At 45.5% G+C, this 25,654-nt stretch overlaps 1 protein-coding gene across 1 annotated transcript in view; it reads right to left on the minus strand.

The window, feature by feature from the left end:
- Positions 1-25,321, minus strand: part of kif21a (kinesin family member 21A) — an 80,892-nt gene extending 55,571 nt beyond the window's left edge. The window contains exons 1-4 of the mRNA XM_061720895.1: positions 25,039-25,321; positions 3,349-3,571; positions 2,439-2,621; positions 2,224-2,364 (exon numbers count right to left, since the gene is read on the minus strand). Coding sequence (XP_061576879.1) covers positions 2,224-2,364; positions 2,439-2,621; positions 3,349-3,571; positions 25,039-25,085 — 594 coding nt within the window. The 5' untranslated portion in view covers positions 25,086-25,321. The remainder of the gene's footprint in view (positions 1-2,223; positions 2,365-2,438; positions 2,622-3,348; positions 3,572-25,038) is intronic.
- Positions 25,322-25,654: the final 333 nt, after the last annotated feature.

The following is a 25,654-nucleotide window of genomic DNA, read 5'->3' on the forward strand; positions in this document are numbered from 1 at the left end:
CTGCCAATGGGAGCAGAACCACACAGAGAACTCTCCTGAAGCGGACGGTGGACCGGACCAGACCAGACCGGGAACTAAATAACTTCTTCATCAACATACTAGCAGATTAATGATTATTGATTACAGATTATCAGTTTCAGACCCTACTTTAGATCAAAGCTGTTTTCGGTAACTCTGTAGCCGTGGCGGTCGTTTTGAACAGCGGACACTCCTGTACGAGTCGTCATGTAGAGCCCAGCCTTGCTGCAATTGGGTCAGTACGGGGTCTTACCAGGGGCTCGGTATGTTTCATACCAGTGGGGTCAGTATGTTTCGTACCGGATGAGTCAGTATGTTTTGTACCGGTGGGGTCAGTATGTTTCATACCAACAGGTAAGGACGTTTTCTACCAGGGGCTCGGTATATTTCATAGAGGGGGCTCGGTATGTTTCATACCAGTGGGGTCAGTATGTTTCGTACCAGATGAGTCAGTATGTTTTTGTACCGGTGGAGTCAGTATGTTTCATACTGGCAGGTCGGTATGTTTCGTTCCGACAGGGTCGGTATGTTTTGTACCGACAAGTCAATATGTTTTGTACCGGGGGCTCGTTATGTTGCATACCAGCAGGTTGGTATGTTTTGTACCAGGGGCTTGGTATGTTTCATACAAGCGGGCTTAGTATATTTTCTACCAGGGGTTCGGTATGTTTTGTAGCGACGAAGTATGTTTCGTGGTGGGGTTGTTGGGGTTGATACTTTCTACCGGTGGGGTCGGTATGTTTAGACATGGTTGGTATATTTCATACCAGAGGGGTTGGTATGTTTCGTACCGGTGGAAGTGACTGCCAATGGGAGGAGAACCACACAGAGAACTCTCCTGAAACGGACGGCGGACCGGACCTGATCAGGAACTAAACAACTTCATCAACATACGAGCAGATTAATGATTATTGATTACAGACTATCAGTGTCGTTACTCAGTTATCAGTTTCAGACCCCACTTTAGATCCAGTCTTCATGTAGAACCCAGCCTTGCCGCAATTGGGTTGGTACGGGTCTTACCGGGGACTTGGTATGTTTCATACCAGCAGTTCAGTACCAGTGGGCTCGGTATGTTTCGTACCGACGAGTCGGCATGTTTCTTACCGGCAGAGGTGTCAAATAACAAAGTACAAATACTTTGTTACCTTACTTAGGTAGAAATTTTGGTTATCTATACTTCACTGGAGTAATTATTTTTCAGACGACTTTTTACTTTTACTCCTTACATTTTCACACAATTATCTGTACTTTTTACTCCTTACATTTTAAAAACAGCCTTGTTACTCTATTTCATTTTGGCCTTTAAAAAAAAACTATCCAGTTAAATTGCTCCATCCGTATAGAGTGAATTTGGTTGTGGTTGTTTCAGATGTTCTTGTCCAGTTTTGTTCTTACATCCGTTCCCTCAGATTCCTGCAACTAAACTTGGATGTACATTCCAATAAAGGTTAGGATAAATGATAACATGCCTCTGAAGTTTTACTTTTTGCACCATTACAATACTTATAGGTAACTAGTCATCATATCTCCTGCTCTCTGAAACACATGTTAATGCTCAATAGTCACATATATGCTTCTTTATTATATTTGCATTATACTAAGATGCATTCATTTTCAATGGCTTTTGTCCTTAATGGCTTTTTTCCCCCTTACATTACTTTTACTTAGTTTTGAAACTAGTACATTTATACTTTTACTTGAGTAAAAAACTTGAGTTGATACTTCAACTTCTACAGGAGTATTTTTAAACTCTAGTATCTATACTTCTACCTGAGTAATGAATGTGAATACTGAAGACACCTCTGCTTACCGGTGGGGTCAGTATATTTCGTATCAGCAGGTTACGTTTCGTACCGGTGGGTTTGGTATGTTTTGTAGCAGAAATTCGGTATGTTTCGTACCGGTGGGGTCGTTACTCTCATGCCAGTGGGGTCGGTATGTTTCTTACTGGCAGGTCGGTATGTTTCGTACCAGCGGGGTTAGTATATTTTGTACCAGGGGCTCGGTATGTTTTGGAACAGCGGCGTATGGTATGTTGTATGTATGCTACCGACCAGGTCGGTACATTTTGTACCAGGAGCTCAGTATGTTTCGTACCGGTGAAAATGACTACCAATGGGAGGAGAACCAGACAGAGAACTCTCCTGAAGCGCACGGCGGACCGGGCCCGCGGGCCCCCCCGACACACCCCTCCCCCGTTACCTCAGCCTTGGAGGACACGGTCCGCGTCGTCACTCCGACCGTGTAGATCCCGCCGGCGGCGTCTTCGTGGATCTTGATGTGCGACTTCTGCTTCATGTCCCTGGTGGAGTCGAACAGGTCCAGAACTTCCTCGTTGTAGAGCTGCGGGACCAAAACATTAGTGAGACCCGGTCTGTAACCCCCCAGCCCTGACCCGGCCCGGTTTGTTTCCGCACCTCCAGGAACTGGGCGCTGATCTTGAACTCGGGCGCGGGCTGGCCCTGGTCCCGGGCCGCCTGGCGCCGCTCCTCGATGCCGCTGAAGAGGTGGGTCACGGCCCGCGGGATGATGCCCAGCTCCTCCTCCACGATGTTGACGTCGAAGCCCGTCCCCATGGTGTAGGTCTTCCCCGACCCAGTCTGCAGGGGAGAAACCACAGGAGAGTTCTGTACCTGACTCGGGTCTGAGAACCAGAACCATGAAGGAGGTTCTCCCTGCAGACCAGGGGCCGGATTCACCAAAATGTTCCTAAGAACTATCTTAAATGTCTTAAGATCTAAAATTAAGAAGTTCATAAGAAAGTTCTTAAGTGCAATTCCTCAATATTTTCTTAAGAACCGTCTTAAGAACTGTCATTTCTTACGAATTTCTTATTTTTATTCTTATTTTTCCTACTTAAGAACTTCTTAAAATATGTCATTGCATTGCACGCACCAACAAACAACATTTATACAGGTAGTTTGGGTGCACTAGTTATAAATACTTGTTAATAAATTATTAGTGAATGTGGGTAGGATTAAATAAGTTCACACTTCTTCCTACTCCTTTTTTCACATGTAAATTAAGATATTAAGTGTTAACGTATGAAATTCTTTGTTGTTGTTTGTTTTTTTTCCTTATCTTCTCTTTTAATTGTTGTTTTTTTTACATGTACAAAATAAATCAAATCAATCAATCAATCACGATTTTTGACATATTCCCTCCCAGCTACTAGGGGAGTTTCATAATTGATCGGGGGTCGTGTTCTGGTCTCTGGAAAGACCTGAGACCCTTTTGTCTTCCAGATGCTGGTTTTAGGTGAATGTCACATTTGTATTCCTGACGCCCCCGTCCCCCCGTCAGCTGGGCGCCGGGACAAAGACTCGCCTGTCCGTACGCGAACACGGTGGCGTTGTAGCCCTCGAAGCAGCCGTCGATCAGCTTCTCGGTGCAGGAGGCGTAGATGGCGTCCTGCTGGGAGTCCATGTCGAACATGTAGTCGTAGGTGAAGGCCTTGTCCTTCCCCAGGATCACCTGCGGCTCCCCCGGCATCACGTAGGTGCAGATGTGGCAGCCCTCGATCTTTTCCCGGGCCAGCTGGGGACGGATCCTGCAAGACGCACCAGTGTTAAAAACATTAACAATCCCAACAGCCTCAATTGGTACTAACTCACAACGTTCAAGACCATTTAATCTGCATCATGGACCCGTCAGGGGTGCCCCCTTAGCATGGCTGGGGATCGATTTAAATGTCAAGAATCGATTTGATTCCGATTCCTAAGATTCAGAATTGATTATCAAGATTTTGTTCAATCCGATCCGATTCGATTCCGATATTGATTTGGGTTAGTTATGTTAGTTATGCAACATATTAATACTAGTATTATATTGAGATTCAACAGCAAGTATTGGCAGCTAATGATGCTGTAAGGACCAATCAGCTCCCAGAATGCTGATAGAACTGCTTTCAGAAACATTGTGGGGCAGAATTACCAAACAGACCCAGGGCAGCAAACAGAGACGGATGTAATCGGTTTTATTCTTTCCCAGATTCCTTTTTTATTTTTTCCATTTTCAGTCTTTTTTGGGTTTTTAATTTTTGAGAATTTGGTTTTTAAGCATTTTATGCAAATGTAACCCCAAGACAGTATATAAAGTAATGAAATATAGACAATTTATGCAATTATAACTGAAAACTTTAATGTTTTCATACCTTTAAACATATTTAAAGGCAAAAACATCATGCCCAACAAAACATCCTTTTTTGGGCATAAACACAAAAATACCAAAAGTTTCAATGTAATGATGAAAAAAAAAAGATCGATCTTTAGACAGACAATCGATTTTTGGGAATTAATATGAGAATCGATTTAGAATCGGAAAATCGATTTTTTCAACACAGGCCTACCCACGAAACACGAGGTCTGCTCCAGGAGAATTTTATTTCATTGTTAAATAAGACCAAATAAATCCTTACACAATGGTCACCCCTGTCAATGTCTCTTGTGGGTCGCATCAATTCAGTCAAAATGACCTAAACTTTTGTACCTTTTCCAGACCTTACCACTCTTTATTTCTGGTTCTTTTTTTCCAGAAACGGTAGAGCTACATAGGGTGTCTTTAATCCAGATCCGGTAGTTACTTCATGCAGCCTTAATATTCTTGTTTCGGGTGATTAATCATCTGAAACGCAAGTTTTCATTTAATATTTACTGTAAAATGTTCTTATACTGTCTTTTTGTCTTTTTTAATGGACCTGAGTCTAAATAAAAAGATTGATTGATTATACGAGTTAAGAGAAAAGGTTTCATTTCTTATCCAGAAGAACAAAATTAAACAAAACGGGTTTATTACACAGACGGATGAATGGACTGAAACATGTTTTAATCTTTACGTGTAGTTTTTAGCATCCAGCTCTGATCCGAGCCTCGCTCCCATTAATCCCGTGACCCGGGTCAAGCATGGCCCGCTTTAGTCCGTCTGCAAGAGCAACAAAGCCGATACTCGGGATGTGGGTGATGCGGGTCGAGTGTTGGCCTCAAATCTGGGAGGGATTAAATATTTAGTGTAAACTCGGACGTGGGGGAGGGATGCAGCTGTGTTCATGCAGCTTTTATATCTTCTGGTGAAAAGAACGGCGCCGCTGCAGCAGAAAAGCTCCGGGGAGTTACTTTTCTATACTAATGACTCAAATTGACCCACAATGCCGAGTTTAGAGAGAAAGGCGGTCTGAGAGCCTCAACGGATCCTTTCAGGACCTTCACAGTCCAGTATTTAGTCTTTAATCCTGCGGGTCCCGGCAATAGTGCTCGGGGAAACGATTATTTTTTGAAACGATTAATCGGGCGATTATTTTATCGATTAGTCGATTCATCTAAGGAGTAAATGGACGATTATTCTAACTATTATTTTTCTCTTCGATTAATAAAATACAGAATGTATCAAATATAAAAAATCCTTAATGTTATAGTTTATTAAATGCAGTTTTGGACAGCAAAATAAAAATATAGAATAAAATGATAATGTAAAATGTCTGTTTACTCTTTCAGTCCAACAAAAATCTCTCCTGTCCAAAATTACAAAAGATTTAAAAAAAAAAATGCATATCCAAATGTGCAAAAAAAAACATTTTTTTTTTTTTTTAAATAACATTTGGATAAAACAGGACTATTTCAAACTAAATTACATATTTTATTACATAAAAAAGTCTAATCACAAAAGGAACCTTTCTACGGCGGGTGGAACTAAAAAAGAAACCTGTTCTTTTCGGTATGAACCATTTTCCGGCGGCACTTTAGCTTCTGCTAACCGATAAAACAACGTTTTTCATGCCAGTAAACAGAGTTATGACCAGAAAACATCAAATGTACTGATACAGACCATATGATCATGTGACTTTTTAAAAATGATGTTGCTTATTATATTTTTATTATTGTTCCATCCACGAGAAACGGGGGGGCTCCACTTTAGATGCTCCAGCGTCGCTGGTGTGCTGGTCTGGTGTCAACTCCAAAAGGCGTTTGGGACTATAAAGTATTCACATACTTTTGATGACTTAGGGATGTTTTTTGGGGCTTTTTGTAGGACTTTAGAGTCAACGTCATTGACGCATCGCTACAAGCCAGAGGAGCTCCGCTAGTCCTCGTTTCAGGGGTTGCTTCGGCTGCAACGCATGAAATGAGGGTGTTGGAACAAATTGGATTGGAATGAGCGTAATATTAATTAGTATCATAGATTAGCATAAGCTAATTCAGCTCAATGGTGTGACCCTGGAGGGTCTGAAACATGTCCCTCGGCTTGTTTGAGATTTCCCTCTGTACATTGTACAGTGTGACTTTAGAAAAAATAAATGGTAAAAAGCATAATAATCCTTTTGAGGAGCAACGCCTGCTTCTCTAAGATCACTGCTGATGTCTTTTTCTCTTGGCATTGGGTTAACACAGCTCTGAATGTAGTTTTAGTTTTATTTATTCGCACATATTAAAGGAATACAAAAAAAAATAGTGACAATACAATATATAACTGCAGTGCAGGTGAGAAAAAAGAAACCCAAGGTGGGCTTATGAAGGATTCTCACCAGAGATAAATACAAATAAGTAAACAAGGTAATCAAACTTTACAAAAGCAGCAATGTAAATTTGATTAACAGCATCTGGCCTCTGAAAACAAAGCACAGTAAGGATCTACGTCGGCTTTGTTTTTCTTAGCATCATTTTTTGTGATAAAACCAGTCGGAAGCAAATTATTATTTTTTTCTTTTATTACATCTAATCTTTTTAAACATGACTGTCCATTTCAACTAAATAGGTTTTTTTTTCCTCGTCACGTCTTCAGCCCACAGACGAGTCTGGAAGAAAGGCACCTGACCGGACTCCCCGGACCCACCGGACAAGGGCCCCATTGTGCCTCCGGTTCAGCAGAAAACAATACTGGGAACGGATTACAGAGCCACCATTGTCTCCCCCGGGTGACACTGGATCCCAGCGCCGCCGCCAACGCCACCATGGCAGGATTTACACGGCTGGTTGGTCGCGGGGGACGAGAGGTGACGTGTCCGCGGATAACCGGACGCCTGGTTTCACCTTCAGATGGACACCATTCCTCTAACTCGACAGGGGCTGGTGATGGTTTAAAAGCCTGTTTTGGTAATAAAATGCTGCTGCTGACCTCGTTTCCATCACCAACGGCACAAAAATAGCAGCGAAGATCAAGACATCTAAATATAAAAGTATCATCACTAGATACTAAACGGAGCGACTGGAGAAAACGGCAACGTGAACACTAGAGGTCATTAAAATAGTCTGTTAGACGCCCACATGTACTGCAGAAGATAACTGCTGACTTTAATGAGATGTCCAGGGCCGGATCTAGGGACTTAAATTCTCCGAATTAGTAAACATCACATTAAAACGTGACGCCAGTCAGAAAAATCAACTAGCTTCCATCTAATATGTCCCGTGTTTAACCAAAGACGTGTATCCTTGACCTCGGAGAGCATTCTAGAAATCTAATCTCTCCAAACCACATGGGAGCGAGTTTGATAACGTTTAAAATCACTAATTGGGTTTTGTCATCCCGCCGTTCCACCTCTCCCACGGCGCCTTCACGCCCGGGAATCTGACGACACTCCCGACTTCACCCGTTGATGTAAACAGAAGATTCTCAACCGGGGTCCGCGGACTCCTAGTGGTCAGTGGTGTAACTGGAAGAGGTCCATTATAAAACCTCGAAGTGCAGTCGTGGAGTCTTATTTTGAAAATTCCTCTCTCTCACGGCCGACTTCCTGCCAGCTAGATACGCTGTGTCTGAAGTGACCCGGTTTAGCAGCAGTCGGGTGCCAAAATAGACTGGAGGTGTATCTTTAGCGGACCCGAGCGGGAGGTTTGTCCCTCTGAACCGCTCCTCAGCGCCGGCTGGGGGACAAAGACTCTCCGGGCCCAGGATGCAGCCCTGGGGTGCACCCAGAGCCGCCTGGGAGATTTGCGAGGCCCTGTGCGAAATGGCTGGGGGGGGCCCTCCAAATTTTTGGGGTTTTTTCGGGTCGGATCGGGTGTCTATATGCGCAATTTTAACTCTCCAATTAGCAAAATACTGGATACCTTCCCCTGCCTCATCATCATTTGGATTGCCTCGACGCGGGGCCCCACGGCTGCTTGAGACCCGGTCGCATCGGTGATTTTTGTAACAAATTTATCAAACAAGCCTTTCAGAGAGGCATTAAACTCTTCCATTGTCTTTAGTTTTTTTTCTTTTTTCATCCCCTGATGGAAATTTCCTGATTCTGTCTCGTTCTCTCGACATTGTGTGACAGATTGTTCCAACTCCACCGTCTGGATCAGAGCAGCTTGTGTCTGCGCTTGGTCTGATCAGTTGTATTGAACAACAGACACGCGCATCATTGCACATATATTTATTGATATGCACAGACTAGTACACATTTAGGTCTGTAATGGAACGTGACTGTTGATATTTATGAGGGAAAAAAGGAAAAAAAGAAAGAAAAAAAAAAATTTTGAAAAAAAAAAAAAAAAAAAAAAAAACGGCCCACAGCGTGAGGCCCCTTGGGGCGAGAGGCCCCGTGCAGTCGCACGGTTCGCACACCCCTTGCGGCGGCCCTGGGGTGCACCGGTACAGTGCATCCGGGAGCAGAGTGTGGCGTCCAGCCCCAGGTGGTCCAGCTCGGTCCAGAGGTTGATATTTGCCAAGAACTTGATGACGGAGGTCAAGTTATGCTGTTTTAATCCATTAAATCGTTTGGAAAAATCCCAAAATAATCCAGTAAAATTGCCACACGCAAATCTTCATAATTGACGTTGTGGGTTGTTTATAGATCCGGTACGTGTTCACAGCTCGTCCTACGTTACATCATCATGTTGTCAGCATGTCGTCAAGTTGGATTTGTTCACGCCACTTCCTGCGAAAAGGGATGTGACGTCATTCCCAGCAGTTTAGTCCAGGTCCAGTTTAGTCCAGGTGCAGTTTAGTCCAGGTCCAGTTTGGTCCAGGTTTTTCCCCATGAAACTAGTTGGTTTGAATTTGACGCATTGGTTTGGTAGTTATTTGCACTTTTCAATGTATTTACTTAGTATGGACTTATAACATATTATTAAATTAAACAGATTATTAAAAACAGGCTTATATGGGTTGTTTTGATGCATAGCAAATAAAAATACTCCATAAATTGCAGTATAGCAGAAATGTAAACATATGCTTAGACCTGTTCTATGGTCGGTCATGAAGGGTTAAAGGTCAAGCGACCCTCTGACGTCACGTCGGTGTTAAACCTCGTCAGTGACATCGTAGAGGTCCGAGTGCGTATCAGAGACGCATCAGGAACACATCGGGCGAGGACAACAATTCTAGCTGTCTTTGCAGCTCTTTGTTTTGTTGTTTTTATGTTGTTATTGTCATTGTTTCTCTTTCTTCGTTTATCTGAATCTTCCCATCACTCGTTCCCCTAAAACAAGACAAGAGCGTCACCAGCCTGTCTGTGTGTCTGAAGCACTCGGAGCATCATGTGACGCAGTAGACGGCGGCGTTGCCGCGGCAACCAGCCACAGAGGCACCGAATTAAAGTCATAATCCGTTCCCAGCGGGACGTCATGCCGGCCTGATGGGTGGGGGGGGCATCTCAGCATCCTGGAGATGGAAACTCGGATGATTAATCTGATGGCCACTGAAAGGCCAACCCGCCCCCCCATGAGGGTGAGAGGGCCACGCTTCTGGATCCTTTCATGTCCAGACCTGAATCAACACTCGTTTCTTTGCAGATGACATGATAACCCAAACGTCTGTCTTTTCCTTAATCTGCGTCATTTCATCCCTTAATATTCCTCTATTTGGGCCTAAAACCACCGTTTCCTTCGCCTTAACGCGTTCAGACGTGGAATGTGATGGGACGTGATGGGTAAATGCTTGTATCAGACCACAGCTGACAACGAGAAGCCGGTCGCAGCTAGCGCTGACTTGCCAAAATCAAAGACGCACAATTATATATAATATATAATAATAAATAATGTGCAATATCATTCTCTGCAACGTGCAATTATGTAAATAACATCTGTAAATATCCATCTGTTATTTTTATATACTAGAATTTCTTATTATTTATTTTTTCTTCTCCTTCTTCTTATTTTTATTGTATATACTGTTTATAGAGTTTATTACTGTGTGATAACTATTTCTATTGATGCCACTTGTTTTTTGCACTATCCCCTTTGCTGCTGTAATCTGCAAATTTCCCCTCTGTGGGACTATTAAAGGATTTCTTATCTTATCTATTATAGACACACGATTAATAAATGCAGATCCCAAATAAACGCCTGCTGATTTGAGCAATTTAAGCAAATAAACTCCTTTATGCTGTGTTTTACGGTAAATGATGAAGGAAATGAAGCCGACAGGAGAACATGACGCAGCAGAATGATTTTGGTCAGAGGCAAACACGACGTCCAGGGCACCGCCTGAGCTACAGGTCCGGCTTCCTGTGACACACACACACACACACACACACACACACACACACACACACACACACACACACACACACACACACACACACACACACACACACACACACACACACACACACACACACACGGGGGGTTCGGTCTCTGCGGCCGGCTGATAACGATTTCTCAGCTTCCTGCAGGTCGGACCCCCCCCCCTCCATCAGCGGGGGGACATGGATTGTTTTTGGGTAGAGGTGGTCATCAGGGGCGACGAGGTGGAGATGGTTCTGGGTTCAGCAGTTTAACGAGTTTGTGCACCTAAAGCCGCATTTGAATCAACATGAAACAAAGAAACATAAAGTTGCAGCTCAGATGGACGAACAAGATGTTAATCTGTTTCTGGACCTGAAACGGTCAAGACCAGGACCAGTGGAGACAAAACCAGGACTAGTAGAACTGAAACCAGGACTAAACGACTGAAACCAGGACTAGTAGAACTGAAACCAGGACTAGTAGAACTGAAACCAGGACTAGTAGAACTGAAACCAGGATTAAAGAATTTAAACCAGGACTAGAAGAACTGAAACCAGGACTAAAGAACTGAAACCAGGACTAGTAGAACTGAAACCAGGACTAGTAGAACTGAAACCAGGACTAGTAGAACTGAAACCAGGACTAGTAGAACTGAAACCAGGACTAGTAGAACTGAAACCAGGATTAAAGAATTTAAACCAGGACTAGAAGATCTGAAACCAGGACTAAAGAACTGAAACCAGGACTAGTAGAACTGAAACCAGGACTAGTGGAACTGAAACCAGGACTAAAGAACTGAAACCAGGACTAGTAGAACTAGAACCAGGACTAGTAGAACTGAAACCAGGATTAAAGAATTTAAACCAGGACTAGAAGAACTGAAACCAGGACTAAAGAACTGAAACCGGGACTAGTAGAACTGAAACCAGGACTAGTAGAACTGAAACCAGGATTAAAGAATTTAAACCAGGACTAGTAGAACTGAAACCAGGACTAGTAGAACTGAAACCAGGACTAAAGAACTGAAACCAGGACTAGTAGAGCTGAAACCAGGACTAGTAGAACTAGAACCAGGACTAGTAGAACTGAAACCAGGACTAGAAGAACTGAAACCAGGACTAAAGAACTGAAACCGGGACTAGTAGAACTGAAACCAGGACTAGTAGAACTGAAACCAGGATTAAAGAATTTAAACCAGGACTAGTAGAACTGAAACCAGGACTAGTAGAACTGAAACCAGGACTAGTAGAACTGAAACCAGGACTAGTAGAGCTGAAACCAGGACTAGTAGAACTAGAACCAGGACTAGTAGAACTGAAACCAGGACTAGTAGAACTGAAACCAGGACTAGTAGAACTGAAACCAGGACTAGTGGAACTGAAACCAGGACTAAAGAACTGAAACCAGGACTAGTAGAACTGAAACCAGGACTAGTAGAACTGAAACCAGGATTAAAGAATTTAAACCAGGACTAGTAGAACTGAAACCAGGACTAGTAGAACTGAAACCAGGACTAAAGAACTGAAACCAGGACTAGTAGAGCTGAAACCAGGACTAGTAGAACTAGAACCAGGACTAGTAGAACTGAAACCAGGACTAGTAGAACTGAAACCAGGACTAGTAGAACTGAAACCAGGACTAGTAGAACTGAAACCAGGACTAGTAGAACTGAAACCAGGACTAGTAGAGCTGAAACCAGGACTAGTAGAACTGAAACCAGGACTAGTAGAACTGAAACCAGGACTAGTTACTGAAACCAGGACTAGTAGAGCTGAAACCAGGACTAGTAGAGCTGAAACCAGGACTAGTAGAATTGAAACCAGGACTACTAAACCTGAAACCAGGACTAGTAGAGCTGAAACCAGGACTAGTAGAACTGAAACCAGGACTAGTAGAGCTGAAACCAGGACTAGTAGAACTGAAACCAGGACTAGTAGAACTGGAACCAGGACTAGTAGAACTGAAACCAGGACTAGTAGAACTGAAACCAGGACTAGTAGAGCTGAAACCAGGACTAGTAGAGCTGAAACCAGGACTAGTAGAACTGAAACCAGGACTAGTAGAACTGAAACCAGGACTAGTAGAACTGAAACCAGGACTAGTAAACCTGAAACCAGGACTAGTAACTGAAACCAGGACTAGTAGAACTGAAACCAGGACTAGTAGAACTGAAACCAGGACTAGTAGAACTGAAACCAGGACTAAAGAACTGAAACCAGGATTAAAGAACTGAAACCAGGACTAAAGAACTGAAACCAGGACTAGTAGAACTGAAACCAGGACTAGTTAACCTTAAACCAGGACTAGTAGAACTGAAACCAGGATTAAAGAACTGAAACCAGGACTAGTAACTGAAACCAGGACTAGTAGAACTGAAACCAGGACTAGTAGAACTGAAACCAGGACTAGTAGAGCTGAAACCAGGACTAGTAGAGCTGAAACCAGGACTAGTAGAACTGAAACCAGGACTAGTAGAACTGAAACCAGGACTAGTAGAACTGAAACCAGGACTAGTAGAACTGAAATCCGGACCAGCAGAGCCAAAAAATGAACATAACAAATCAGTGACCCAGTTCTGTTGTGTCTGTCAGGTCTTTATTCACAGCTCAAGAGTCCAAACAGAACCAAAACTAATGACAGCTAGCAAACAGCTGTGCCGGCTGCCAATCAAAAGGCCACGCCCCCAATTCCACATAAACGTCTTTCTTTCTACATTATTTATTTATGCTGCAACGTGAAGGTCAGGTGACTCTCTGAGCCGCCCTGGTGGTCGGTCCAGGAACTGCAGTTTCACAAACGTCGTGTCACAACGAACTTAACTCCTGTTAGATTATTACAACACATGTTCACCTCCCTTAAAAATTACCAACAAAACCTCTTCATACCAGAATATTAATCTAAATCAGTGGAAAATTCAAGAAAAACGAGGCCGAGTAAAACTCGTTCAGACACATCAGAGTTCAGCCTCGACTGCAGAGTCATCGAACCGTCTACTGTTGACATAAGATTTGCATCCGTGCGTGCGTGTGTTTGCATAAATAAGATAACAAGCTAACGGGTTAGGTAGGTCATCCCAGGTCTTCAGTTTGGCTTTATTTTTTTTTGCTCCCGTCATCGATGTTTCTTTATTTTCTCAGCGGGCGGTCAATCGACAACCTTTGACAGTTCCTTAATGTTACCACGGCAACAGGTCTATCTATGTCATTAGAGAAATATGCAGTTTTCCTTCATTTTCACAGTATTTATATGAATAAAGGATGTGGAAACAATGTTGTATTTTTTTATATTGACTTAAAGGAAAAAAAAAACAATAAAAAAAAGAGAGCAGCTACGAGCAAAGATGACGACCAAGATGACGAGATGCCGGGTTGGTTCAGTAAAGTTACGTGATTTGAGTCACATGACACACAACTTTGTTATTTTAAACATTTTTAGATCCACTTCCTTAGCAAAAGCTGAATAAAACCAGCTGTTAGAAACGTTCTGCAGCATTACGGTCGGGCCGTTATTTCAGGTCTACGGTGCTGTAATAATGAAATTCGTCGGCACAGACCGTAGACGGCAGAATCACCCAACAACTTTCGATAATTCTTCACTTCCTACTGGTAATACTTCTTTCTCATTCCCACATTGGAAGAATAAGTGAGTTAAAGTACTAAGAGATCTGCATGGTGGCTAAAGGGGGGCAAATATATCGATATGACAATATATCGCGATATTTTGCCGGCTAATTCGCTAGATATTCAAAACTTGAATATAATTTTTTTTTCAAATAAATCAAGTAATAATAAATTAAGTTTCAGATGGGTTGTAAATAAATATAAAAGGGCTTAATTAATATTGTTAATTTCTTATCATGTAAATATGTTGTAACTTTAGCTTGTATAGTTACAATAAAATAGCATGGCTAATTTAAATTACATTGTTTTGACTCAGTTTTTCCTATGAATTATCACCATAATCAGATTTTAAGATGTATAATGCCTTTTACACTTTTCATGTTTATAATAAGTATTTATTTTGTACATCTTTCCAATGAAGATTTACCCCCCCTCCCCAAAAAAAAGATCTACCAAATATCCTCTTCAGTGCCACAGAAAAGCCAGTTAACTCGAATGGTTTGCAAAGAGTGCTGCTTAAATGAGAGAAAACGGTCAAACCGAAGGTTTTATTGTTTTGGATTCCAACTGTAATCTTTTTTAAATGTCAGCGCGGGTGTTAAAGTGCCTGCTGCGTTACCCGGAGAGAAGCTGGGAGCTTCTCCGCCGTTGCCCGGAGCCCGGACTGCCCGGAGTGACCGGAGCCCGGAAATCTCCAACGAGGGAGGCTCAGCAGAGGAGCCGTGGATGGTCTCGGTTCACCGCGCTACATCCCGACCTTACAGTCCACGTATTTCAGTTCTCCTCACACAGAACCGGTCCTACAGCTGCTACAGTAAATTTGACTTTACAACTCTGCCATTTAAAGCACCTTGTTGTGATAAAGTGTTCAGTTAAACGAGATGAGAGTCCCCCAAATGTCAACGCCAGATGTCTTTGTGGTTTTTGTTGGGAGGGCTTCTGGTGGACGAATAATTAATAAAAACCCTGATTATTAAAACTTGGCTGTTGCAGCCTTAATAAACTAAAGGTCAACTCTTTTTTTCAGTGTAAAGACTTAAATGAACACGATAGAAATACCGAGTCACTTCGAGAGACGGGTTGAAAAGCTGCAGGTTGGAAACTGTGGATGTGAATTTACAGGAATTCATGGGTACAGACTGGAAATGTCCAGATTAGCCGGTAACTGGTAACATGGTACTTTTGAAACCAGGGATGGACCAGTCACATTTAGGTCCGGGCTCCCGGGTCCGGGTCATTCCATTTTGAGAATCTGCTGAGCAGCTTTTCCTCTCTGTCCAACCAACATGTGAAAAGTTCTATTTTCGTGCCACTTTCACCGTCCAATTTGAAATATTTAGAAAATTGCAGACATTTCCAAATTTTTTCTGAAATGCAGAGCAGCACAGGCTGCTCTCTGGGAAGAGTGAGGACGATACGAGCTCTCAAGTTTGAATCTATGTCTTCAATGACACCTAAAAAAATTGATTAAAAATGTATGAATTCATTTTTTTTTTTTAAAGTCATAGGAAGGGTGAAAAACTTAAATACCGCGAGAAAGTGTCGTAAACGCTGACGTCAAGTCACTAGCTACAACTGCTACTCCAGATCGTTGGTTATGCCTACGTAAAACTGATATAAACGGACGTAAACAAGAATACAGATTATATTTGACTGAGCACATTGGTTCAACTCGGCTCATCTGTTCATACTAATCTATTTTATACCTTATCCTACATTGAACGTTAATTATTTTAATACCGACCATCCCAGTTGTTCAGCTAACTACGCCTACATCCCCTCCACGAAGGTCCAGCGACTGAGATAATAGTAAATAATAATGATAATACTACTACATTTGATTTATTTAAGGCACCTTTCAGGGACTCAACATCGACTAACATCAAGTGCGTTGGAACTGGAGGACCAACTTTGTACCACTGCGATGCAGTCGTGCTTCAAATGCAGCATCCAAAGGATCCGGTCCCCGAACCGGACCTTAACTTCTACATCTGGACCTGAACTGACTTTTTGTCGAGGTCGGACAAAACTGTCATCTCCAGTCCACTTCCAATGTAAAAAAGGGGTTTTACATCACTTTATTTCTAATTATTGTACCAAAGAAAACCAACAGCAACTAGATATAAAGAAAAAGGAATCTCTCGGGTACCGTGTAGTTAGTTTAAAAAACTGTGTTTTTTGGCAAAAACAAGATCTTTTGATGAGTTTAGCTGACAGCTGACGGTGGAAGGTGTGGCCGTCCACGCAGCTTTATCGTAAATTACCATTGGTTTTGGGATGAAATGAATTCCTGTGGTTGTATCTGGGTAGCGGGTGTCACTTTTACCACCGCTCAACCATTTTAAGATAAATAAACGTCTTTCGTGGTTGTAGCTATTGGTTGTAGCTGCTGCCGAGCCGATTTTGATTTGGAAGTTTGGATCGGATTTCTGACAGTTTGGGGATAAAAATACGCTGCACCCTCACAAAACTACAAGTGTTCCTTTTTTCTAATACAAAGTTTAAATAAATAATCCAGCGATTTAAATGTTGATACAAGGCAAGTAAAAACGACTCTTTTTCCACTGATGTGAACGAGAGAGATGGCTGTTTGGTCCAACCGGATCAACCAGATATTCTGACCCGGATGTAGGAGGATGTTTCTCATTGGTCGGTCAGGGACCAATCTGAAGGCTGACAAAGGGTCAATTAGTGCGTTTTTTTATTTTCTTTTCCCCCAAAACTTCTTCTAAAAAGAACAACGTCTCAGTTTCTGGGAGAGATTTTCCCTCCACAGTTTCCGTCTGCTGCGAAGGCCTAAACCGTGAGCTAATCCGTCTGAACGATACCAGAACCGGACCAGAACCGATCAGGACTCCGACCGATAAATCAATCATTACACTTTATCTCAGGAAGATAAGGATAATCCAAATACTCCAGAAACCGTGTTTGGAGACATTCCCTCGCAGAATGTTGGACGTGTGTCAGACAACAATCAGCATTCCAGTTAAGTTTAGTCACCGAGGTCGTCATGGTGACCGGCGGCCTTGTGAGACAGTAATTTCAGGGTAACCCAGAAATGCTCGGGGAGTTTAGGCCGACGTGACGGATCTAAGCATAGCCTCCACTTAAACCGGGCCGCCCCAGAATAGAGCGGCTAGTGGCGGCCGCGGCGTTGCTGCGCCACCGCTGGTATCTCCGCCACCACCTCCTGACTCAGCGCTTCTCAGCCAGATGCCTCTGCAGCGGCGCTCAGAGCCGTCCGCGGCGGACGCCACATGTGGACAAGTGTCTGAGAGAGCAGACGTTCGTCTTCCTCCTCCCAGCATGCACCACGTACGAGGCATGCAAGACGCATTGGGTGTAATTATAGAGCCAACACGGACACCACACCCGTCCAGAAATACGCCGTTCTGTGTTGGAGCTGTCTTGTTAGGTGGGGGTCGGGGGGGTCAAAAGGGGGGGGGGGCTCCCGCCGCTTCACGCCATTTTCTCGCCGCTCAGACCAGTTCAGGTCCAGTTAAGGGCTCGGCTAAACTGGACGAGGCCTAAATGCGGAGCCAGAGCCGAGAATAGGACGTAACTCTGCCTCCGTCATCAAACTGCCACGGCACCGCCGCAAATAGGACTCAGACGCTACTGGAGGAGCTGATGCAGACAGATGTGTCTCTCTAAGTGAGACGTCTACGCACGTTCTCTTCCTTCAGGTCACCGTGCACTTTAACTACACAGTGGTATTTCATAATTAGACTAATGATATATTTTTTTTTTCAATAAAATAAATAAAACCTCTTGGATCCGCTGGACCTCCGTCCTGCAGCAGGCTGGACGGGGTCCTTAAAAATTCTTAATCTTCCTAAAATAAGGCCTTTAAATGTCTTAATTTGTACTCCAGATCGTCCCCCCTGGACACACGTCCCACGAATGCGGAGTCATCTGAGAACTTCTGGAGATGGCAGGAGTCCGTGTTGTGGTGGAAATCGGAGGTGTAAAGTGTGAAAAGGAACGGAGCGAGCACTGTACCCTGCTCCCTGTGCTGCAGACCACCACATCAGACACAGTTGCGGAGCCTCACGTACTGCGGCCTGTTGGTGTGGTAGTCCATGGTCCATGCAGCCAGGTGACAGTCGACTCCTGCTTCCTCCAGCCTCCCCAGAGCAGCGATGGCTGGATGGTGTTAAAAGCACTGGAGAAGTCAAAGAACATGACTCTCACAGTGCTGCCGGCGCTCTCCAGATTGACCTGTGCATCAGGTAGATGACAGCATCATCCACACCGATGCCAGGCCGGTACGCGAACTGCAGGGGCTCCATCACGTCAACCACCTGCTGTCTCAGGTGGCCGAGTAGAATCCTCTCCATGGTCTTCATCAGGTGGGACGTTAAGGCTACTGGTCTGAAGTGGTTGGGCTCCCTGGGTTGTTCAGTCTTCGGAACCGGAACCACACAGGAGGTCTTCCACAGGAGTGGAACTCTCTCCAGACTGAGGCTCAGTTTGAAGATGTGCAGGAGCACAGCACAGAGCTGGTCTAAAAGGTGTTGTTGTAAATGTCATCACATCGGCTGCTTTAAAAAGGTGCAGCTCATTTTAACGGGATCTTCTTCTCGACCCGGGATCAGAGGGGATAAGCCCGAGCCTCTTGAACTGGTTCCTACTCGCCTCCACACCTTAAGCTCCGGGGGGCCGGGGGCCGCTTTAATGTCATTACCGTCGCCGTGGTGACGAGACGCCCTGCAGCTGATCAGCAACAAGTTCCTGCAGAGAAGAACCGGAGAGGCGGCATTCTGTCCTAATTTCTCCTGGTTGCTGAACATAACGGGGTGGGGGGGAGTTCAAGGCTGCAAGGTTTTTTTTTTTCTCTTTCGTGCATGTTTACAGGCCGGAGCTTCGGGAGCTGTGTGCTGGCCTGCGGTCCCGGCCCCGCCCCCCCACCCCCCGGTCATCCCGTTGCTGCTTCCACCTGCCTGCGGGTTGTTGTTGTAAACATCATCAGATCGGCTGCTTTGAACTATTATTTTGAGAACGCCGATCAAAACCGAGAGGGGCATTATCGGCCGATACCAATCGGTTGCCGATCGGTTGATGCATCTCTTAACTATAACGGACCAAATTCAGGTCACTAAACTGAAGCGAATGACGCCGCAGTGCCTCAGATGACCAGCAGGTGACTTCAGGAGTGAGTCGACCTTCGACCCCCGCCCCGATAAAAAGGTTCAACGTTGCAGCAGAAATAAAAATCAACATCCTCGTTAGCAGAGCGTAATAACCCCTGGATTCAGGTCTTGGCCTCTCTCAGGTCCTGTCAGCCGGGAATCGATCCGGCCCGCTGGATCAGCTGTGAGATAATCAATCACCCTGATCCATCAAGCCGTTGACTGGGATCCTTGATCAGGCAGCCGGAGCCTGACAGATGGATCAGACTCAACCTGGACGTTTACTGACGTAAAACAGCTTTATTTTACAGGAATTTAAACTTTTGGTGACAAACAAAAACCTGAAAACCCCCAACAGCACACCTGGGGACTCTAAAAGTGCACTACTTTCTCAGACATGTTAGTTTCCTCCCTCCAGGTAAAACCTTCACCTATAATCATGCTCGAATCCCACAGGTGCCGCCTTTATTTTGACACCAAACATGTCCAGATACGACTCGTAGGTGCTGAGATAAACTCATGTTCAAGCAGGAACCTCCCAAACCCACCTGGATCTAAACACCTGGTTCTACACACCTGGACCAACACACCTGGACCTACACACCTGGTTCTACACACCTGGCTCAACACACCTAGCTCTACACACCTGGACCTACACACCTGGACCAACACACCTGGACCAACACACGTGGACCAACACACCTGGACCAACACACCTGGACCTACACACCTGGTTCTACACACCTGGCTCAACACACCTAGCTCTACACACCTGGACCTACACACCTGGACCAACACACCTGGACCAACACACCTGGACCAACACACGTGGACCAACACACCTGGCTCTACACACCTGGGCCAACACACCTGGGCCAACACACCTGGACCTACACACCTGGCTCTACACACCTGGCTCTACACACCTGGACCTACACACCTGGACCTACACACCTGGTTCTACACACCTGGCTCTACACACCTGGACCTACACACCTGGACCAACACACCTGGTTCTACACACCTGGCTCTACACACCTTGACCTACACACCTGGACCTACACACCTGGACCAACACACCTGGTTCTACACACCTGGCTTTACACACCTGGACCAACACACCTGGCTCTACACACCTGGACCTACACACCTGGACCAACACACCTGGTTCTACACACCTGGCTCTACACACCTTGACCAACACACCTGGTTCTACACACCTTGACCTACACACCTGGACCTACACACCTGGACCAACACACCTGGTTCTACACACCTGGCTCTACACACCTGGACCAACACACCTGGACCTACACACCGGGCTCTACACACCTGGCCCCAACACACCTGGATCTACACACCGGGCTCTACACACCTGGCCCCAACACACCTGGATCTACACACCTGGACCAACACACCGGGCTCTACACACCTGGCCCCAACACACCTGGATCTACACACCTGGATCTACACACCTGGACCAACACACCGGGCTCTACACACCTGGCCCCAACACACCTGGATCTACACACCTGGATCTACACACCTGGACCAACACACTTGGATCTACACACCGGGCTCTACACACCTGGACCAACACACCTGGATCTACACACCGGGCTCTACACACCTGGACCTACACACCTGGTTCTACACACCTGGCTCCAATCTGGGGGCCGTTGATCCCTGATAGGAATCTAAACGTTAGAATCAGGTGTGTTGGAGCAGAGCGACGTCTAAATTCACAGAGACCTCATCGGGTCATCGTGCAGTAGAGTCACCTTGACCTCTCAGTACCAGGTAGACGCAGGTATTGGTCCAGGTATTCCGGACCAGCTCGGTTAGATTTCTCTCTAAAAACCAGTTCTGTCATTGTCATGTTGGAGGAAATCCAGTTTTCATTTGTGGTTTTTAGCTCGTTCTTTGTTTCTAACCGCCGTGGGCGTGGTCTCTCCCTCAGGTGTCCCCTCTGACAGCACGTGGGGGGGAAGGTGTGCAGGTATGGGGCCCCAGGTGATTCAGACAGAAGCCTCGTCGTCCTCCAAACATCAGCAGCACGTGTTTTACCTGATTGTGTGGCGGCATTAAGTGATTAAGTGGGCGGGGCTCGGTTTACCTGAAGACCTGCTCAACCTGCCGGCTGCAGGAATCCAACGTTTTCACTTTGACGGAGTTGACAGGTGAGCAACACTGATCCAGGTGAGGGGTGTCGCTCCCTCTGTGTGATGACACGGCCTCGTGAGCCATGTGTGTTGAGGCCAGGTGTGTGGGGGCCAGGTGTGTAGGGGCCAGGTGTGTAGGGGCCAGGTGTGTAGGGGCCAGGTGTGTAGGGGCCAGGTGTGTTGGGGCCAGGTGTGTTGGGGCCAGGTGTGTTGGGGCCAGGTGTGTTGGGGCCAGGTGTGTTGGAGCAAGTGTGTAGGGGCCAGGTGTGTTGGGGTCAGGTGTGTTGGTCCAGGTGTGTAGGGGCCAGGTGTGTTGGTCCAGGTGTGTAGGGGCCAGGTGTGTTGGTCCAGGTGTGTAGGGGCCAGGTGTGTGGGGTCCAGGTGTGTGGGGTCCAGGTGTGTTGGGGCCAGGTGTGTGGGGTCCAGGTGTGTGGGGTCCAGGTGTGTTGGGGCCAGGTGTGTTGGGGCCAGGTGTGTAGATCCAGGTGTGTTGCTCCCAGGTGTTTTGGGGCCAGGTGTGTTGGGGCCAGGTGTGTAGATCCAGGTGTGTTGCTCCCAGGTGTTTTGGGGCCAGGTGTCCAAACCCTTCCCGCCCGCCCTGCCCGCCCCCTTTCTCCTAACGCACCATGATTGGTTCGGTACATTTTGTACCGCAACACAAGTGACCCAGTTCACGAAAGAGAATCTCCAGTTCAGAACTTCAGACATCGGGTCACATTTAAGGTGAAATTAAACCAGAAAACCAATAAACTCCACGTTTTTCACCATATGCAAACATTATAAAACATATTCTAAGAAGAAATCAATCAATTAAGGCAAGAGAAATATAGAATAGTTGTGACAACAACCTAAAAATGTGCAGTTCTATTTACAAGTTCAAGCAAATGTTTAAAGAAAATATTGTAATTAAATATAAAACACTATAACTATAAAGTATATTATCAAAAACATTCAAGAATGTGAAACGTCAATTTTATATTTTGTTTTATTTATTTTTTGTCTTCTTTATGCATTGTTTGTTTCCCTGGATTAATGCTAATGTTTCAGATTTAAGCTGATCACAAGAGAAAAAGGGTAGGCACTATAAGCTACGGCTTCAGCCTACACCTTTTCGGCAAAAGCAATGTTTATTTTACTTTTTCCATGTTGTTTTGTAAAATAACTTGTACAAGACCGAAATAAAGACCAGTCATTCATTCATTCATTCTGCAAAATTATGATAAAAAAAATATAACTTATAACGATGTATAATGATACCAGAGAGCCAGTGCAGGTAGATGACCTGATCCAGAACCTTTTAACTGGGTCGTAGCTAGTTTAGTTTGGACGCATTTAAACAAAAACAGTTTCTATACTAAAAAAAACACTCAAACAGCTGTTTTTAGTGATAAACTACAAATCAAAACAATAAGAGGAGCAACACAGCAGGATGCTGCAGCGTCATCAGCCAATGATGACGCTGCAGTTTCGTGCAGGTGGATGTGAGGATGGGGGGTCAGAGGTCAAGGTGGGGGGGGGCTTGTTTCCCTGAGATCATCAGAAGATGAGAAACAAAGAGCCGTCTGGGCGCGGCCTGGTAGGGCATGAAACCAGAGGAATAAAGCAGGTGGACCTGGCGTGATTGAAGGTGACCGAGGCAGTACCGGGTCCCCGGGGACCAGAACTGGGCCTGACAGGGCGGGGGCTTTAAAGGGGACCTATTATGAAAAACAGGTATTTTCTTGCTTTAACATATATAAAGTGGTCTCCCCTCAGCCTGCCAACTCAGAGAAGGAGGAAAGCAACCAAATTCTGCAGTGTCTGTACAGCCGCCCGGATGAGCCGTCCAGTGTGATGTGGATCTACGAGCCGTTCAGATTCTGATTTACAGAGGTTGGCCTCCAATGCGTGAAGCCACGCCCACAACTAACTCAGGCCGGAACAACAACAACTAACTCCGCCGGCTGGAGCTTCCGCCATTTTTTCATAGCGGTGTATCGCGTCTTTCAGGCAGCCAATCAGCACAGAGCCTCGTTATCATAGACTGCGTTTACATGCATCAATAACCCTTTTAAAACCAGAATATTAGCAATAACCCGGTTTTGCACGGCCATGTAAACACCAATAACCCCTTTGAATAACTGGAATTTCATATTCAGGTTTTTAAAAACCTGAATATGACCCCTGGGTTACTCCTTTTCCAACACGAATATATGGTCATGTAGGAACAGGAATCTGTTTTCTGCGCATGTTCTTTCCGCAAGGAATCCTGGTCTTTTGAGTCCAGGAAGTTCTTATAAACATGAGTTCAGAGGCTGAATTTCTAATTTATATAGAAAAACCAATCAAAAGCTTGTTTTTAAGACATTCAAGGCCTGTTTAAAATAGGTATTAGATCCATAATAGTTCCCCTTTAACCCTTGTACTGTCTTCGGGTCAAAATGACCTAATTCTCCTATCCTTCTTTCCTCCTGCTCTCTCCTTCCTTCTTTACTCCTTTCCTCCCTTATTTACTCCTTTCCTTCTTTCCTTCCTTCCTTCTTTTCTCCATTACTTCCTTTCTCCCTTCCTTCCTTCTTTCCCTCCTACCTTCCTTCCTTCTTTTCTCCCTTCCTTCCTTCTTTCCTGCCTCCCTTCCTTCTTTCTTTTTTCCCCTTCCTTCCTTTTTTCCTCCTTTCCTTTCTTTTCTCCATTACTTCCTTTCTCCCTTGCTTCCTTCTTTCCTTCCTTCCTTCCTTCTTTTTTCCCTTCCTTCCTTCTTTCCTCCCTTCTTTCCTGCCTTCCTTCCTTCTTTTTTCCCTTTCTCCCTTCTTTCCTCCCTTCTTTCTTTCCTTCCTTCTTTTCCTCCCTTCCTTCCTTCTTTTTTCCCTTCCTTCCTTCTTTCCTCCCTTCCTTCCTTCCTTATTTTTTCCCTTCCTCCCTTCCTTCCTTCCTCCCTCCTTCCCTCCTTCCTCCCTTCCTTCCTCCTTTCCTCCCTCCCTTCCTTCCTCCCTTCTTTCCTCCCTTCCTCCCTTCCTTCTTTCATCCCTTCCTTCTTTCCTCCCTCCCTTCCTTCTTTCCTCCCTTTTTTCCTTCCTTCCTTCCTTCCTTCTTTCCTTCCTCCCTTCCTCCCTCCCTTCCTTCTTTCCTTCCTCCCTCCCTTCTTCCCTTCCTTCCTCCCTTCCTCCCTCCCTTCCTTCCTTCCTTCCTTCCTTCCTTCTTTCCTTCCTCCCTCCCTTCTTCCCTTCCTTCCTCCCTTCCTCCCTCCCTCCCTCCCTTCCTTCCTTCCTTCCTTCCTTCCTTCCTTCCTCCCTTCCTCCCTCCCTCCCTTCCTTCCTTCCTTCCTTCCTTCCTTCCTTCCTTCCTTCCTTCCTTCCTTCCTTTCTCCCTCCCTTCCTTCCTTCCTCCCTCCCCTCCTCCTCCCTTGACCTGAAGACATCACCAGGGTTAATCAGAGCTCCATCCTCTCCTGCAGACTCGCCTGTCCGTCAAAGCTGCTCTTTAATCGATTAACGGTCGGTCAGAGGAGAGGACGGGCTGCTGGCCCCGGTCCCGGCCCGGTACCGGGGCCTGGACGGGGCTAACAGGGTCCTGCGTGGTTCTGGTTCTGTTGGACCGACACCTGCCGGTGATGATGCAGGTGTGCTCTCTGCCCTCGGCGCTGCCTGACAGGTGCAGCAGGTTGTTATTATTATCATAATAATTATAATAAAAGTCTCACCTCAGCGCGACCCGGACCGAGCTCTCGTCCTGGCCGGTGCCGGTCATGGTTCCGGGCGGGGTGCAGGTCCAGACGTCCCTGGGGGGGTGAGGACAGAAAACTGCTGCAGGTTTCCCCGGGACAGCCGCCTCACCTCTACTGCGCCTGCGCCATTTAACCCTGCAGCAAAGCCCCGGTCCGGCGGATCCGACCCGGTTCGGAGGGACCACTACCCGGTCCGGATGCTCACGCGCACGCGGCTGCTGAGAAGGTGAGGCGTCCGCGAGCTCCGTGCACGCGGGGGGTGGTGGTGACGCAATGCGTCAGCAGGCCACGCCCCCTCCGGGACCAGGGTGACGTCATCACGTCCCAGCTGGTGTTGATTGTGAAAAACAATATTTATCAAAATGTAACCCTTGTACTGTCTTTGGGTCAAAATGACCCAATTCTTTTATCCTTATTTCCTCCTGCCATGCTCTCTCCTTCCTTCTTCCTTTCCTCTTTTCCTCCTTTTTTACCCTCCTTTATTCCCTTTTCTTCCTACCTCCCTTTCATCATACCTTCCTTTATTACCTTCTTTGCTTTTCCTTCCTTCTTTCCTTATTTTCTCCATTCCTTCCTTCTTCCTTCCCTTCTT

Source organism: Cololabis saira, chromosome 5, assembly GCF_033807715.1.
Source record: "Cololabis saira isolate AMF1-May2022 chromosome 5, fColSai1.1, whole genome shotgun sequence".
NCBI classification, from domain to species: domain Eukaryota; kingdom Metazoa; phylum Chordata; class Actinopteri; order Beloniformes; family Belonidae; genus Cololabis; species Cololabis saira.